At 41.4% G+C, this 18,029-nt stretch overlaps 1 protein-coding gene across 23 annotated transcripts in view; it reads left to right on the forward strand.

Annotated features, from left to right (window-relative positions):
* Positions 1 to 18,029, forward strand: part of LOC307257360 (neurexin-1a-like) — a gene marked incomplete at both ends in the record, with an annotated part of 267,488 nt that overhangs the window by 110,150 nt on the left and 139,309 nt on the right. For 15 of the 23 annotated variants that reach the window (XM_080036562.1, XM_080036565.1, XM_080036561.1 and 12 more), the window contains 4 exons: positions 8,810 to 9,013; positions 11,131 to 11,157; positions 16,487 to 16,609; positions 17,460 to 17,841. In XM_080036562.1, coding sequence (XP_079892688.1) covers positions 8,810 to 9,013; positions 11,131 to 11,157; positions 16,487 to 16,609; positions 17,460 to 17,841 — 736 coding nt within the window. The remainder of the gene's footprint in view (positions 1 to 8,809; positions 9,014 to 11,130; positions 11,158 to 16,486; positions 16,610 to 17,459; positions 17,842 to 18,029) is intronic. The other 8 variants (XM_080036572.1, XM_080036570.1, XM_080036575.1 and 5 more) reach the window with 1 other exon arrangement.

Below are 18,029 nucleotides of genomic sequence, written 5' to 3' on the forward strand. Positions count from 1 at the left end.
GAGAGACGATCTGTATTCAGCAGTTATAGTATTCAGGATTAACACAAACATATTTGCATATGCCACATAGTCTAGACATCTCAATCATAGATACATGATGACGCAATCTTAGTCTCCGATATGTTATATCCCAATCATAACAACCGTGCTTTGTTTCAACCGTCTAAGGTCAGAACTCTTTTTTTTTTTTTTTTTTTATCTTTTTTTTTTTTTAAGATATTTTTTGGGCATTTTTTTTTTTTTTTTTTTTTTTTTTTTTTTTTTTTTTTTATGCTTTATTGATAGTGCAGAGAGACAGAGGTGAAATGGGGCAGAGAGGGGAGTGACATGCAGAGAACGACCGCGGGTGGGAATCGAACCCGGGTCTGCTGCTGGGCCCGGCCCGGGAGGGGGACGCCTTACCAACTGAGCTAAAGGCGCCCCAAGGTCAGAACTCTTTGACGATTAGATTACTTGTATTACGTTTCAGAACAACACATATGATAATCTTACACATCTACATGATTATAATATTAATTTCCATCACAAACCGGACTGGGTATTTGCCCAAGAATAGGCAAGCAATTTGTAAATATGTGAATATAAATGACATCAAAGACAACCAGAAAGTAATAATAATTGTTTTAATTATATAACCTATAGCTTAAAGCTGGGGTATGTGATTTCTGATTGGTCAAAATTAACACGAGCTGTACACTTTGACCAATCAGAGCGAGGCTCCGATTCTCTGTTCTTATTGGCTGTTGGGACTGTCAATTCACTTTGGCACAACTTTGTTGGTGTAGAGCGTGTCAGGGAGGGACCATAGGGGAGGGACCAAAGAGAACAAGTGGAGCGGTAGAAGTATTTGGATTCGAATCTCTATCCCAACTGCCATTTTCTCCCCAAATCCTCCATCCCAGCTTTAAATATAATTTTTCTGAAAAGGACCTCCCTCCAAATTCAGCATAAAAAAAATAAAAAAAACGGGCGCTCATAACATCTAGTCTGAGGGCTGAATATCAACAAACTGAAATGAATATAAACCGGGGGAGAAAGTGTGAATGTGGAGATAGGCAGCCACAGAGCGGCAGACAGACAGACAATGAGTCAGGGACCATGTTGAGTGGCAGCTGACTGATGCACCACTGAGACTCTGCTGGTCACGTCCACCATGCACACTGGCCTGTAAATTGGCTGTCTTCTGCTAACCATTTGGCTCATCAAACCACTCGCTCATGACCAGCCCTGGTGCCGAATACCTATCCCCCAGTGTCCTCCAGAGGAGAGAAATAGGAGAAGTGAGCATCGCACAGTGTTACTCTTAAAGCTGCACATCTTTGTTTGGAGCAGACGCACAACTGACTCTGCAGTAGTTTTACTGCACAGAAGGCACGATATTTATAGGTGTTTGTTTATAATAAAAAAAACAACAGCGCTGTCTCATATCCACAGCAATGTTTTATGTTGGTAGTGTTGTAGCTGATGGTATTATATAACATATATTTGTTATATTTTTGTAGGTAGTAAGAGCTTGAAGTTCCAGTTTTAGCAAGACCATCTAGCTAAAACTGGTGTTCACAGTCCACTGCAGAGCCATTTTTCTGCTGTATCTGTAATGTAGCAGGAAATAAGTAAATGCCTATGCTCATTAATGCAGAGCTCAGTAATGTCACACTTTTCTGCCTGTTCAGTATTAGCTTGTTGGCCTTTTCGACCAAAGGATTGCCCTTCGCACTCTTTGATTGAAAGCCGGATTAAAACAACAACCAGCTGGTGTGGGGAAGCCACATCCATTACTTGCTAATATGGCCTGCTCAGAGGCAATTATTATTTGACCAAAATTGGAATTTCAGGCTTATTTACATAATCAGTTCTTATTAGATGAATACTTCATTCACCAAAGAGATTTGCGATATCCTTCTACTAATAGCCTTGGATCTGGGTGTGATAAGAATCAGTTGAGAAATTATGAATACTTTTCAACATATTCACAACCATTAGATGGCTGGCTCAATGCCATGTTTGGTTTGTATTCATGAATTAATTATAATCAAGTGCATCACTCAAAGTGAATATTCACTTTAATATGTATAAAGCTACTGTATTTGTGAATGCACTGCACAGGGAATGTATAATGCATAGCATATCAACACAAATATTATTGTTCAGCCAGTACATGTTTAACAATATTTCATATTTGTACACATTCTTAGCCAGCATTGCACTCAAGTGGTAAAGCTTTGTTGCAGCAGTATGTATAGAGTTTTCGTTGTGAAATCTCAATGGAGCATTAAAATGAGCAAAAACTTGTTAACATATGCATACTTAAGGCAAATGTCAAAACGATTCCGAGCATGTCACATTGTTATCTCAGCATGATGCATCTGCATGGGAACAGCAGCAGAAACAGTTCTGTTGTCAGTTGAAGAAAAACAAGAACTCCAGTTGGAATGTAACGCGTCCCACACAGTCACAATTATCATCTCTACATGTGCTCGTGCTCCTCCCCCTACCTCAAGTCAGTCACCTTATAAAAAGGGTGTTATTCTGTAATTTGGATGCAGAATGTGTTTGAATAAAATGCCAGTGATAACGGCTGGATGCTGTTAGAAATGTGCTGATTTCAATGGAAAGAAAATAATACATGATACCGGACATATGTTGTGTGTCCTTTTTGCTGTGCAGTTTATACAGTCATGGATGTCTTATTATGACACGTGACAAGTCTTACAATTGCAGTAAGGTTGTGAATGAAAAGCCATTGTGACTTCTATTTCATTGAAGAGAAAATGCTACAAGATTATCACAAACAGAGAAGGCAAATCTCCTATACGTCTGATAAATGTGTCAGTTAGGTTAGGTTTGGCTATGTTCTGCTCTGTGCTGCTCTGCTCCGATTTTCCACATATGCAGTTCCATTCCAGCTAATGAGTTGAGGAATTAGGCCAGCGTATACAGGGGATGTGGAGTGGGGGCATTGGGATACAGATTGTTTCAGTAAGATAATTACTCAGCCGGAGAGTGCTCTTGGATTCAAATGGATGTAATCCACTTTGACCTCACCTGAAAACAAAAGCACAAAACAAGCAGCTCTGCGTTTGAAAACTGCTTCAAAGCAGGAAGTGCTGTGTGTTACAGAGGTCTTTGCCACTATGACCCCCTCCCCCTCCCCCTCTCTCTCTTCAACTCTCTCTTGCGTCGGTGAGAGCGTGAGTTGGGGAGCAGTGGTATGGAGGATTGGGCCCTGGCATGCTGCCAGCTGTTTTGATGGCTCCAGATTGCCTCTGTGTTGGTAGGACGGAGAAGGCAGGCAGGCACCAGCAGGCCGAGGAGCTGTCAAAAGAATTAGCCCAGCTCTCACTTAGCCATGCATGGTGTACCACCCGGTGGCAAAATACAGCTACTGCACATGGGGGAAGAGGAGGAGGAGGATGAACAGGAGGTGGAGCTTCGGAAGAGAACCACAGAGCTATTCGTCCTATTTATGAGAGATTTTAATTAAGCAGACAAAGCACATTTCCCCTCCTTGCTTCCCAAATGTCTTCCCCTTCATTGTTCCTCCAGTTGCTAATTAGCCCAAATATTAGTCTTGCGGTGTGAGGCTAAGGCAGCCTCCCAGATGGTGCACGTATTCCCTAATGAGGTATGACATGCATGATTCCAACACTGACAGCACCTGCATTATTCCACATGGACAGACAGTGGCTGGATGCATGATACCTGCCATGAATGAAGATAAATGCTGAAGATCGATATTTATAAATCCATACACATGTATACTCACGGTCCCATGTGCTAGAGACACTCATAAACATACTTGCTGACATTTGCACATGTAAGCAGATCATTTGCACAGTGCACCTGCTCACCTGACAGGGATTTTTTATGAACTCACATTTTTTTATTCACTGTACATAATTAATTTGGATCATGGATTTGAACATCACCTGGAATCAGTAATCCATAGTTTAGTTTTGCAATGTATATTCACAGGATCTTCAGTAGGTGTTGGATATCATGTTACAAAACATATTCCACAATGTCAATATCCATAACATTAGCATATAACACATAATACAGTTATATAAATTAGTATGACTATAGAAAAACTGGTTTCTTTGAGCATATGTATTGCTTTTCAGAGCATAAAGCTATTTGTCATTGGCCCGAAGCTAAAGCCAAGGGCTGCAGAATGCTATTGCGTAACTGTGAAATGCCCTCGAAGAGGAATACTGCTGAGTTTTAGCATTAACATACATTTTAGCCATGCCCTTTGACGGCACACTTGAATATAGCCACACATTAGAGAGAAGAACTGGTCGTCTCACACCCTTAGGCGATGTGCACGGATCTGCAGAGAATTGGTTAAAACATGGAAACTATCATTGCAGTTGACAAGGGGGTGGGAATGTGAGCATGCATTGTGGAATTGAGGTCTGGCTAGGAGTGAAGTAGACAATCAAATTTGTTTCAGTGCGCAATCCTGAAGGAAACATCCAATGAGTCTCACAGTATGTGTCACTGGTTTAAGCTGTAGATTACAGCGTTTGATGTATTATTTCTACAGAGCTGTGTATTAGGGCTTGTTGAAAGACCTTGATAGTACCACACTGACCAACGATTCAAAATGAACTAGTAAATCAAGAAACTATTATCCTCCTAGTTGTCAAAATGGGCTGAAAAATCTTATTTCACACATAGTAAATCTTTTGCATCTTGGCTGTCAAGTTAAATCCTGACAGCTCTTGCCAAAGTTGCAGATTCCACCTCCTCTGAACGGAAACACTGATCCATTGTTCCATCTACGCTCTCATTTGTGGCCCTGATGAAGTTGTTGTGTGTGGAACATGTGAAGTTAGCCCACAATGACAGTGTTCCTGTCTGTATTGGAAGAGAAAAGTTTCTCCGTATCTGAAAAAGTACTGAGCTGGCAGGGTCTTTCTCACTCATTTAATAGCCAGTGAGTCTATTTCTTGGATTGTGTACATTAGGACACTCAAAGATGGCTGCGGTGAAGAAGACATGAGCAACTTTGAATTATTTATGATATCTCTGAGCCATGCAAACATTTTCCAAAAGCTTTTGGCAGGTGTTTCTCCAGCAAATCTGGAGTGGGATTGGGGATTGGGCCTTGTGCCCCGTTACTGTGGGACATCACAATCCTGTGACATGCAGCTGACAGCTATCCCTTCCCTGCTGAGCCTCTTCTCCTTGGGGGTGATTTGGAGGGAGAGCTGTGGTGCCTGTTTGCCTGTAGTTCCTCTTGTTAGTGGCACAGCCTTATTTATTACCCTACCAACCGCTTCTTGTTTTCTTGTGAAAATCAGAAAACAATGTTGCGTCGTGCTTTACAAGACATAAAATGAATGCCTGGTTTAGTTTGGTATGCTCCATCTCCCCTCTGACAGCCTCCCGTTGGGTTGGCACAGGCAGAAGCTCCGGCTTCAGTCCTCTCAATTTATTTTTGATATTAAACACGGGAGTGCCATTAGAAATGACTCGGCTTGCAGGATTGGATTTTTGACAGGTGCTCACTTTGCATTAGGTAATGATTCCCTCACATGTCATTCTCCATATTTTCACATCTCTCTGGACTTTTCTTATTTGCTGCATTTTGGACAACCTCTGATATGAATCTCGGCAGAGGTGACATCTTGAATGAAATGCAATTTTTACTCCAGTTGTGATTAATTTAGCCATCTATCCAGCCTGGAAACTAAATCAACATTATTCATTAAATTATTCATATCTGTATTTATACATCACTACATTACTGTTCTTCTCACCTTAATTCTTCGTAGACAATCGACTCTTGTACACAATGAAGTTCTCAGATTTGTCACTTATGGTTTAGCAGAAATTATTTTGACATCCCATCTTCCCAGGATAAACTTAAGGATTATGCATGCATAACAGACGATTACTGTCTATTCGTATGTGTATTAAGCATGGTAGCATATGGAGAACAGCTCAAATACTTGCCACAGCAAGGACAGTCTCCCATTAGAGCTCATTTCTAACTAATATTATGAAGACACACATTGCTCAAGTATTAGGGGGGCTTGAACAGTTGCTTAATTTTTTCCTAGCATCTACTAACAGTTTCTAAATGCAGCTTTTTGCTTTAGCTTGCTGGCAGGAAGCAGACAGTTTAGCAGTGAGAACTCGTTTGTCACACGGCCCTGTCATCTGCACCATACCCCAGGAGGGCGTGGAGAAATTGGATTTGGGTGAGGAATGTGACGGAGTCTTCCCAGGGGATGGATGTGACATTGGCTCTGTGTGGTGATGAGGTGGTGTGTGTGTGCACAATGCTAGCCAATCGCCCACAACACTTCCCATCTCCAGTCCCTTGGCCGAGGCTTCTATCTGCCTCGGCACTGCAGCTGCAGTAATGACTTTGTTATTGGGTTATGGTTTAGTTACACCACCGGAAATACTGTTACAACCTCCTGCCAGCGTTAAACAATCTTCCCAGCATTTCTCCAGGCGGCTGCCTAATGCTTTGAGTAAATGCAGTCACCCGGAGCTGAAGCTCAATATTCAAGGTCCACAGACTATTGCCGTTCTGTTGCCGTCCCTCAGTCAATATAAAATTTACTTTTGTAGTTTGTCGCTACAATATTGCAGATCCAGACATTGTGGATGCAAAGCAACCAGTTCTCTGACAAAACATCACATATGCTGATTGAGTAAACTATATGTCCTTTCCAATAACATTTGTATCAGTTTGTTTTCATTTGTTGGTGTTTCTCATAAGTACTAGCATTTACCTGCCTCCGAACTATGTTTTTAAAAATATTTTTATTTTATTTATTTGTTCTACTGATGGAGGCCACCACTTAAATGTGCAGAGAGAGGACAGGAGGGTAGCTGTCAGCTGTAGTACACAGTGTAATGTGATGCTCTATTTGTGACAAGCATTTACACACTACTCCTGGATGACATATCTGTTTACATGCTGTTAAAGGAGTCACTTACTCGGTGAGTTTGGTCAAGAACCATTGATTTTGTTTTGTATTTGTCATTCAAGTAGCCGAAACGGTTGGATTCCACAGCAGTCAGAGTGACCTGGGGTGTCCGCTGTCAGTAGTCATCCTCAACAAACCTGCAAAGCCATTTCTGACAAACCCATCTAGAGACACCTCAGGAGGGCTGGAGGTGTCCCTGTGTTTTTTAACTTCATGGTTTAATCATTTCTCTGTGAACCGACTCAATAACAAGTCAGGGCAAGCTGCTAGGCATGCTCATTGAAAGCTAGTATTGGCAAGAGTAGCATCTGACGGACACATTAAAGACTTTCCTCAACGTATGTTTGCTCCAGATGCATAACATTTATTTTGTCAAGTCACAACACTAAATTACTTTATATCCACATATAGGTCTTTTTAAGAGCTTCTAAAGTGCCTGTTAACCCAATTCCAAAAAATCATTTTAACTACGTATGTAATTTGGGGAGTTGGTTGGACAATTGTAAGCATCAGAAAAGAGCTGGGCATATGTATCAATCCAAATGAAACACATTTTCATTTAAGTTTGATACATTTGACAGAAATCCGGTTCAGATGAGGCAGGGGGGGGGGGGGTTGGTCTTTGCTCTGGTTATCATGACATAACAATTATTTTGAACCAATCACCTGCCTGAAAAGTCTATCTAACAATCAGTTTTGCCATAGATAACGTATGATACTGCCACATCCACACAGTCCTGTCAAACGGTACTGTTGGAAAGGCCGCTTCCCTCATGCACCCGCACTCGCCGTGCCTGCGCTTATATTACTTTTGGACATTCCATGCGCACAGAGGGGCAGAGAGTTCAGCGGAGGAGTAGTGTCTGTTTGTGTGCGTTATTGACCAAAACGTGAGTTTGTCCATTGTGAACGGCACATAACAAGTTTTAAGTTAAGCCTACCGTGACTTGTATATTTCTTAAGCTTTATGAGTGTTTAAAGTGAGTTTATTACCTGTTTGTCACGGCCTGTGTTAAGCTAATTGTTATGTAGAAAACGGCGGTTTTGCCCACTTCATTATCCTAATTTATGCATCCTTAGTTGAAGTTACTAGTCTGGTGTCACACTATTATATGTAAGCCCCTGATATTAATGTTGTTTCGCTACATATAGTGCAATTTCGACGATCTTTTGTGTGTGTGAATTCGCGGGTTCGTTTACTAGTGTAACGGACACGTTAATGAGCCATTAAGCCCTTTGTTCTATATGTTTCCCGCCTTTGTGTTTCACCATTGTAACACTGTGTTAGTGAAAGAGTGTCTGTTTAGCCTACCTGTAGTAATGCACAGGCAATACTGTTATTCCTTTTATCATATTTGTGAACATACTGTATAGCCTATATTATTTGATATTAATGCAAGTGTGGTTTCTTGTCTATTTCCTTTTCAGACCACACACTCTGTCACTTATGCAGACATAACCCCAAAGCCTAAGTTAATTATCCTGTGCATTGCTGTGCTGTGTTGTAAACCACCAAAGTCTGCTATTAAAGCCCATGACTGCATCCTATACTCTACTCTACTGTGTGTTCTTACCGACACCCTAGGAAGACACTCTGCTCTAACCCAATAGCCTTATACAGTCCACCCATTCAACAGGTACTCTAGAAACTTAAAAAAGCTGTTTTATAATAATATTTATTAACATGTATTTTCAATCAGATTTTTGTGAACGCTTATTGAGACACCCGACTTTGACATTATACAAACCAGGTTTTAAGAGGCCTTAAAGTAATCTGTTTACCATTTAAAAAAAAAACCTGCTACCCTCCCATTTCATTGATCACTCTTTGTTTTCCTCCCCACCTTTCTCCGCAGAGGCGACTGTCCTGAGCTACGATGGCAGTAAGTACATGAAGGTCCAGCTGCCGGTGGTGATGCACACAGAGGCAGAGGATGTGTCCCTGCGCTTCCGCTCGCAGCGCGCCTACGGCATCCTGATCGCCACCACGTCTCGGGACTCCACCGACACCCTGCGTCTGGAGCTGGAGAGCGGCCGCGTCCGTCTGACCGTCAATTTAGGTAACGCCTCGGACATGCACCGACAGACAGCAGCGGCAAAGCCTAGTCTGTCACACTTTCTCACACAGACATACAGACACCACATGATGAATAGAAGGAGAAGAGGTGTGAGGACTTTCAATGGTAAAGAGTCTGCGGCTCTCCGCTCACTGCCAGTTGAGCACACAGCTGCCGTTTGCCCAGCAGGGAATGCTCGCTGCCCACTCCCATCAACTAACCATTACAAACGTCAGTACATGTGGAAGAGAATTTGCCCTAACAGTTCACACAGGTTTCCCTACTCTTTCCTGCTGCGGTTTCATTTCAAATACATCCGGTTAGCATTTGTACTCTTCTGAAGATGAGTACGTAAACAATGTCACCACTACTCTTAGCTAGTGGATACATACATAAGGTGCAGCCCTTAGTTTGTGAGCTGTGTTGCCAATCAATGCCCTGCACACTCATGTTTTTTCAATCATTTGTAGTATGCAAATTTGCACAAAAAGGAAGAGAGGTATAGACATGCACCCCCCTCTCCACACCCCCCCCCCCACCTCATAGCGAAAAAGAAAATTGAGGACGAAATGAAAGACTCGCAGTGTGTTTTTCTGTTTGTGTACGTGCGCTGATTTGCTCAGGAAAGAATCCAATGATGCCTATGAAAAGTTTGATATCTCCCAAACAGGGCAATGCTGCACAAATGATAGCCATCTATTTCTCCTTTCCACCGGCTAAACCGAAATGGGCTTCCTAAAGCGGGGCTGTTTATTCGTGCATACAAAGTAGACCTAGTCTGTGTATGCCGTCCACTGCAGGGAAGCATGTGTCCTATACTACGGAGAGACAATAGCGCCACACACTGAATGTCGGATAGTTACGGCTACAAAAATACACCCTCTGGTGAAAACAGCAGGTCACTGTGCTTTGTGTTTCTTTGATTTATCGCTGACGCATTTTTAGGTTTAAAAATAAATTAATAAATAAATGTATTCAGTGAAGCCTGACTTCCACGTCCCTCTTTCAAAAAGCAGAGCATTCCCTGTACGGGTAGGCAAGTGTTGGTCTCTGGCTGTTTGCGACCACTTTTCTGCTGTGGTTGACAACACATGACAGGCAGGGCCAAATGGGATAGAGGGGAGGGAGTTTGATCTGGGTCACCTTACTCAGAGCCTGACATGAGCTAAGCTTAGGAAACAGAGTGAGGTAGAAAAAAAAGCTATAGTGACAGACAGTCTAAATGGCATTGCAGTGCTAGAATATTAATTTGATGTTGGATTGATGCTAATGACGACTAGAGCTGTTGTGGTTTGATCAAGACAAGCATTAGTCATTGCTAATAGCACAAATAAATAAATACAAAGCAGTGCTTCTTCTACTTGTATTCACTGGTGGTTTAAGTGTTCAGTTATTTGACGTTAAGTAGAATTAGCAATAGCAATAGGAATTTAAAATACAATACGGTTGCAAGCCATTCTTTCAAAATCACACTTTGCATGCCAATAAATAGTAATAGCAAACTCTACTTATAAGGCGAAATGCCTTTTGTCAGCATGTTACCATATAATACATAACTTTTTATGGTTGACTGATGCAATTACCTGATGTAGCATTTCAACATGCATGGGTAGGTAGGCAGATGAATAGATAGTTAGACAGACACGGAGAAACAATAGAGATGGAGAGAATCGGAAAGGTTTCCAACTGGCCCTGTCTGACCCTGACCCAAATCTGATGCTCTCATACTGTATTGAAGAGTATATCCTAAAAAGTGAAACTAAAGCCTCCAGCTTTCTATATGTAACACAACAATAAAGTGCTTGGCCCCGTGGAAAAAAACTAAACAAAGCAATACTCATTTCAATGTCATTTAACTGAACATCAGCTCTCACCATGTTCTGTTTTACATTGCTGGCAGATGAATTCCTCCAAAGCACGCTTTGCTCCTCTGGCACAACCACAGTACACTGCAGAGCTTTTACCAGCTCGCTGCAGCTCGGGGGCCAAGGGTGAGAGCATCAGAGGACGGATAGTGTCCGTGTGTGTGTCCCCAGAGGGGTGGACTGTATGCTTTAATGATGTCTGCAGCTGTAACATTGAAAGATGTATTTATCTCTCATCTATTCTTCCCCATCTAGATTGTGACAAGATTAACTGTACCACCAGTAAGTTACTGTTCACCTTTCTTCTTTTTCTTTTTCTTCTCTAACTCTTTGTGTTTCTGGAAATTTAAGTGTTATTTACATATAGCCATGTTTGCAATTTCTTCTCTGCTACCATCATAAGATCCTGACATTAAAATATCCTAAAGGAAGCAAGAATTCAGTCAGGGCACTGAATATATATTTGACTTGCACCTCACATATACACAGAAAATCCATGTTTTAGCATACGTCCAAGTGCTATGGGCGCATACAAAGTGTTTGGTGGTGATGTGTGCATCAGCTGTCCAGGAGAATAATGAGCAGTGGGGAGGAGATGGAGGGAGGCTTGAATTAACGACAAACCCAAATTTGGCACTCAGCTGTGATTCTACACGCTGAGTTGTTTCTAATTAAGGAACCGTTTCACTCATGAATTGGGGCTGTTGTAAAACGCATGCTTCAGAAGTGCGGGTATTTTAGACATGCATGACTTCCCTGTCTCCCTCTCTCACCTTTTTTTGTTTGTCTCCTTCTGTAACTCAGTATTTCACGCCGGTTATAAATTGATGAGGCCATTCAAGGCACAGAGGAAATACAGACTGTGATTTTATTATTCTCATTAACCTGCCTCACAGAGCAGAAAGAAAGGGATAAAGAGGGAGGGAGAGAGAATAGATTGTGTTGGGGAATTCACAGAGGATGTGTGTTTGTGTGTGTGTGTGTGTGTGTCTGTCTGTGTCTGGGTGTGTGTCTGTGTCTGTGTCTCATGTGAGGTTACATTGCAATATTTTGGGAGGTAAATATCCCCGACATTTATTATTCAGGAACCATGCTGAATAAATAATCACTTCTCTGGAGTCATAGTAAGTGAGCCTTCTCCCTGTTAAGTTTGTTTTACTGAAGTGACAGACACACCCTTGGTATCATTAAAAACCAACAACAGAAATGATACGGTTTAAGCTCTGTAATAGTGCCAGTGTCAGATACTGTTTATAAGGACAAACTGTTCTATCTGAACACACAGGTGTTGGATCTGTTTGTGTGTGTGTGTGTGTGTGTGTGTGTGTGTGTGTGTGTGTGTGTGTGTGTGTGTGTGTGTGTGTGTGTGTGTGTGAGAGAGAGAGAGAGAGAAGTGTTACAGTATTTGAAGGTCACTGCCTGATGAGAAGCGGAACCTTATACAACAAACGCCTCCACACGGAATCACATGATGTGACCTCCAGACATGCGTCCGCGAGCCAGCCCTTCTTAACACCTTTCTAAATGCTAAATAGCATTGTTCGTGCATTTTGGATTGCGTCCCTTGTTTGTGTATGCAAATAAATGAATAAAAGCTCTAAGCTCTAATTTCCCAATGCTTTAAAAAGGTCATTCTCAGTTTAAGAAGTGAGTGTGAAAGCATGATCCGCGCAAACAGGGTATATAACAACCAGTGGTTGTTGTTCTAATATTTACCACACATTTAACTGATAAGTTTATTTCTATAGTTCCTTTTCTCCCTTTTTAAAATATGTACCACATTTTATGAATTGCATAAAATACAGAGAAGATAAACAACATATACTATTGTTGCTTTGTTTAATCTCAAGCTGTGTGGTGTAGAGCAGTCTGGTAATAGGCTCCGTGATTTCACAAGTAAAATAGAGGAAGAATAAACAGGAAACGGCAGGTTAATAGATCCAAACCTAGTTATGTCATAATGTAAATATTTAATTGAGTTTCTTGGAAATAACTGTGTTAAGCAAATTAGTTTCCACTTAGGAAAAGTTTGCATTTAATACAACATTTAATCTATTTATTTTTTTCGTGTTATTTTTATCCTCTTTTTTTCTGTGTTAATTAATGTGTCTTGTCAGGCGCTGCAGCTCCGGTCAGGTCGGTGGATGAAGAATTTCAGCACCGACTCAAAGAACACATCACTGTCAATTAGGGACCTAGGTTCCCTGCGGCTGCCCAGAGCTGTCTGAAGAAAACACTGCCACTTCGACTTAAACCCTGTTAACAGGCAGTGTTGAGTGACAACAAAACAAAAAATAAAAAATGAACTAAAAATATCCTGTGACAGATTGTCCACCATTCTGCTCTTCTATTATTCATTACCTTGAACTGCAGCATAATCACAATTTACTGTGTCTGCAGGATGCTGCTATGAGGCCAACTGTATGTGATTATTCTCTCCGTGACCTTCTTTGGCAACAAGGCCATTTTTTTCTACTCATAATTGATCTTTTCCACGCATCAATCTTTTGATTTTGACTTATTTAGTGTGAAAGAGCAGCGGGAGATTCCTTAACATAGATCTTTACACCTGTACGTGTAGAAATGATAAATGAGCAGGTGATGTAAAGGGAGGGTGCATAGGGGGTGAGCTATGTGCATACTGTACATGCAGCCTGCTTATAAGCCGGACACTTACATTAAACTACCATTATTACTGAGCACTTAATATGTATGCAGAAAAAACATTTAATATAAATTCAAATTTATTTTTGTTACACCTTTCATGTTGTGATTAAGTCCAGCCAGTGTATACATTCAGAACAGTAGTCAAACTATACTGAACACCCTCCAGATTTAGAATACATTTGAATAGAGATTTTCAGTCTGGCTTCGCTATGAACAAATATAGGAATTATGATATTTTTAGTTTTCCCCTAACCTTGGATGTAATACAGTTCAATGGTGCCTGTATGCAATGAAAGGTAAACGAGGCTTTCCTCAACGTTGGCAAACAAAGTCTGCTTTAAAATATCCGTTACTCAGGGAGTAATTATAGTGTAGACACCTGTAGGTACAAGTGTATAGTGTTATCGTGCAGCATACAGTTTGATCCGTTGGGTTGTAAAGGAAGATACACTTTTTTTTAGAGAAGCAATATGCTCCCCAGATTTGTCTTTGGACACTGAAACACCCTTCCTCCTAAACCTTGTTGATGTACTTTGTTGTAACATGTCCTAAGGTTATAGGAAATACTGAAATAAGATATCAATATGGTGTAAGAAAAGTATACATAACAAATTAAAATTAACTACATTAACACTGTCACTAATTATATTTAGACCTTTCTACATGTGTGCAGAGTAAAAAGGTGCTTGAAATTAAACTGAAATTATTGGGAGGTTGCTTGGTATTCATTTATTTTCATAAATTGAAAACTGGGAATAATAATTGGCATCCCCGAAAGTTACAGCATGCTGAGGGACTAATCTGTCAAGCCAGCGGGTAGTTAACATGACATGATTATGCAATTATTTTGGCAAAAATACTCTTATCCCGGGGAATGTGATGGCAGTTAGATCGTGCCGTGTTCAAAACAACCTTCCAACGCCCTTCTCTGTTGATAGAACAAATACGCGTAGATGCAATGGCTCGGATCGGATTATAATTGATTGTCTTCATTTATTGTTTTAACACTATTTAACCTCTGTGTGGTTCAACATATTCACAGTGGCCTTCCGGGTTCTGAAGGCATTGATTGGACAAGCAGGGTTGCCTATCATGTTAGGCTATAGCTAAACTCTCCTTTGATGTCTGTGTTGATGGTAATCCAGCAGTAGTTGCCTGCTGCTTGGCCAGCAAGTGCGTCTTGCCTTCCTTCCACCTGGGTGAGTCACAGCGTCGGGGCCAGGCAGCACCAGCAGTGTCTGGCCTGTCATCCAGCCGGGCCAGAGCTGATTGACTGGATAATCACATCTTCTCAAGCTGCCCTGTGCCACACTTCTCCACACCACTCTTCCCTTGGGCCTGAAGTCAATGAGGCTTTGGGAGAGATCACTGTAGATCCATCACTGCAGATAGATCAGCATCAGTAGTGAGGGCACTAGAGAGACAGGGCTGGACATGGGCAGACAGTGTCTCCTGAAGGCCCTTTAAAGTCTGGCCAACAGCTGGCTGTTTGGACCACAAACTGCACCACAGATGCGTTAGGCATACATACGCCCTACAATGGTGAATGTCATGGCGCAATGTGCGTCTTAACACGATTGACCTCTTTTCCCCCCCTGTTCCTCTCTTTCTTTCCTTTCCTTGGAGAGCGACACAGACAGGATGATGGAGGGCAAAGATCGAGCATTGCTTTCAAGTCCAACCCCTTCCCCATTATTTCATATCTCTCCTCTTTAATCCCTTCGCCAGTCTTCTGGTTTCAATCCCGCCCCGCTGTTTAGTGCTTATAAAGCAGAACCGTGCCTCTGAGATTGAGTGTGTGTCCCAGTACTTTGGCACCCGACCCGATTTGCATACCCATTGCCTAACGCTTTGAAGATTGCAGGGGGAAAAAAGCAGCAAATAAATAGCCCACAAATTGGTGCAGGGGAATGAACCTGGCACCCATCTGAAATGCTTCCCATGCAAGTGGGCAAGGTATCCGCAGCCTGGGGATTTAAATACTGTCACAGTGGCATGTCCCCATTGGCCTTGTTTTGGTGTGTGAGTGCCTAGCAGGGGAATACATAGCTATATATATATATATCCAGAGATGCTCGAAGACGAATGCAACATGAGAAAATAATCTGCTGCCCCAATTGGGCTACTGTTGGAATTTTAAATACATAAGTGTATCTTGGAGAGATTTCTTCTGTGTGTTTTGTGTAGTGTTTATGACTATATAAGCTTAATGCTATACCTACTGCTGTTTTTTCCAAAACACCCATTCCTTTTTAGAGTGCGGATAAGAAATCACATTCTGTATTTCCTGACATTTGGGGGGCCTGAGTGTGTTTTTTTCAGTCTTAGGGGGTTCTTTTCCCCACCAAGCACGCTGCTTCCATTATGCAAGTATTTCTTTCCGTATCAATATTTCATTCCACGGGGTGGACATGAGAGGAATCAAATACTGGGCTGTCTTGGGTAAACAAGATGGAGAGTGGTGCTCAGTTGTTTAGTGGCTTATCCTTAGTAGCCTTTCGGTAGTTATTTGCTGCCACCAAGTGGTATGGTAGGTAAGAAAAGACTAGAAATGAGCAATGGGCTATTATGAAAAGTTAATTTAGCCCTTGTTTTTTTTCACACTATACATTTACAGCTAAACATTTCATTTGAATATTGTCGGTCATAACAATGAAATATCCTGATTACTGCCTCCCTCCTCTTGGTTTGAGCAAAATGGTGTTCAGTGAGAATCCACAAAATGTATGCCCTATCTAATGGTGCGATCAGTACAGAAAATGCAAGTCGAACTACAATGGGTTTTTGTGGACCATTAACTATGTTTATCTTGATGTTTTCTTCCTTTCTGTCCTTTCTCTGCCCTCCTTTGAAAACTCCCCCTTCTCTAGCCCCCAGCTTGACTGTAATGTATGTGCTGTGTATGCATGCATGTGTGTTAACCGTTGTTTGGACTGTCCTGCAGGAAAAGGTCCAGAGACTATTTTTGCGGGTCAGAATGTGAACGATAATGAGTGGCACACGGTACGCGTGTTCAGGCGGGGCAAGAGTTTGAAGCTGACCGTAGATGATCTGCAGGCTGTGGAAGGTACTCCTCATCCTCTGTTGCTTTGACACAAACATTGTTTCACCGTCTAAACTTAAATCGCCCTTAACATACTGTATGTTGGCCTAAATCAAATCAGTTTTATTTGTATAGCCCAATATCACAAATAGACATTTGCCTCAGTAGTCTTTACATTCCATACAATATGATACAAGATTACCCATGACAAAAACAAGTTCCTCGCAGCACCTTGGATTATTCTGTTCTACACTGTATTGTGGCAGGTTAGACTCTCATCTGGAGTGAATGTACCATTGAAGTTTTTTTATCCATGTTAAAAACATGTAATTTAATGGAATGATGGTAAATATATTTCCAAGATATAGTTACGGAATCGAACAAGTTACCTATTTAAGTTAATGGTACTGTCCATTTTACAGCAGAACTGTTAAGGTGGACTGTTTGTGGGGCCAACTCCTGAATCTCCTAAGCAACTCTAATAATTAAGTTATTATTGATTATTAATTAATGTAGGTTATCTAGAGACAGAGTGTACTGCATTGTTTTCTACTTGTCTGAATATAAACATTGCTTACACTGTATTACCTTGTACAAAGCCCTTGAGTTATCCTATCATAATTTACAGAAAATCAAAAACCACCAAACTGTTCTAAACATATTTGCATCTGATCATTTGATTTATTAACTCTTACATCATAATTAAATCTCTTTTTAATTTTCTTTCTGGATTAAATATTGTATTTTGTAAACTGTTACTGTTAATTATTTTAAATTATTCGTAATTGACCGTTTATTGCAAAGCGTCCCCTTAATTGTGGTAACCCCCCTTAATAACACCATTTGTCCCTCCCCCTCCTTCTGCTGATCCAAGGTCAAATGGCAGGTGACCACACCCAGCTGGAGTTCCATAACATCGAGACGGGCATTGTGACGGAGAAACGCTTCTTGACTAATGTCCCTTCTAACTTCATTGGCCACCTCCAGAGCCTCTCCTTCAATGGCATGGCCTACATAGACCTCTGTAAAAACGGGGACATAGACTACTGTGAGCTCAACGCCATGATCGGCTTCAAGAACATCATCGCCGACCCCGTCACCTTCAAGTCGCGCGCCAGCTACGTGACCCTCCCCACTCTGCAGGCCTACTACTCCATGCACCTCTTCTTCCAGTTCAAAACCACCTCCTCCGACGGCCTCATCCTCTTTAACAGTGGTGATGGAAATGACTTCATTGTGGTGGAGCTGGTCAAAGGGTAGGTGGATAATTCCCTCCGCAAAAGTCTAATATGAGTGCTCAACTTACTGTTTTTTTAAAATATATTGACTGTAGATCTAACCACAATCACTCTATATCGCCAAATGTGTAAGATATATTCATATCCTTTTAATTAGATATGACTGCATTTGTTAGTGCTGTTGAGGTGCTGCCATCCCCTGAGAT

The sequence above is a fragment of the Ammodytes marinus genome (genome assembly GCF_949987685.1).
Source record: "Ammodytes marinus genome assembly, chromosome: 11".
NCBI classification, from domain to species: Eukaryota; Metazoa; Chordata; class Actinopteri; order Uranoscopiformes; family Ammodytidae; genus Ammodytes; species Ammodytes marinus.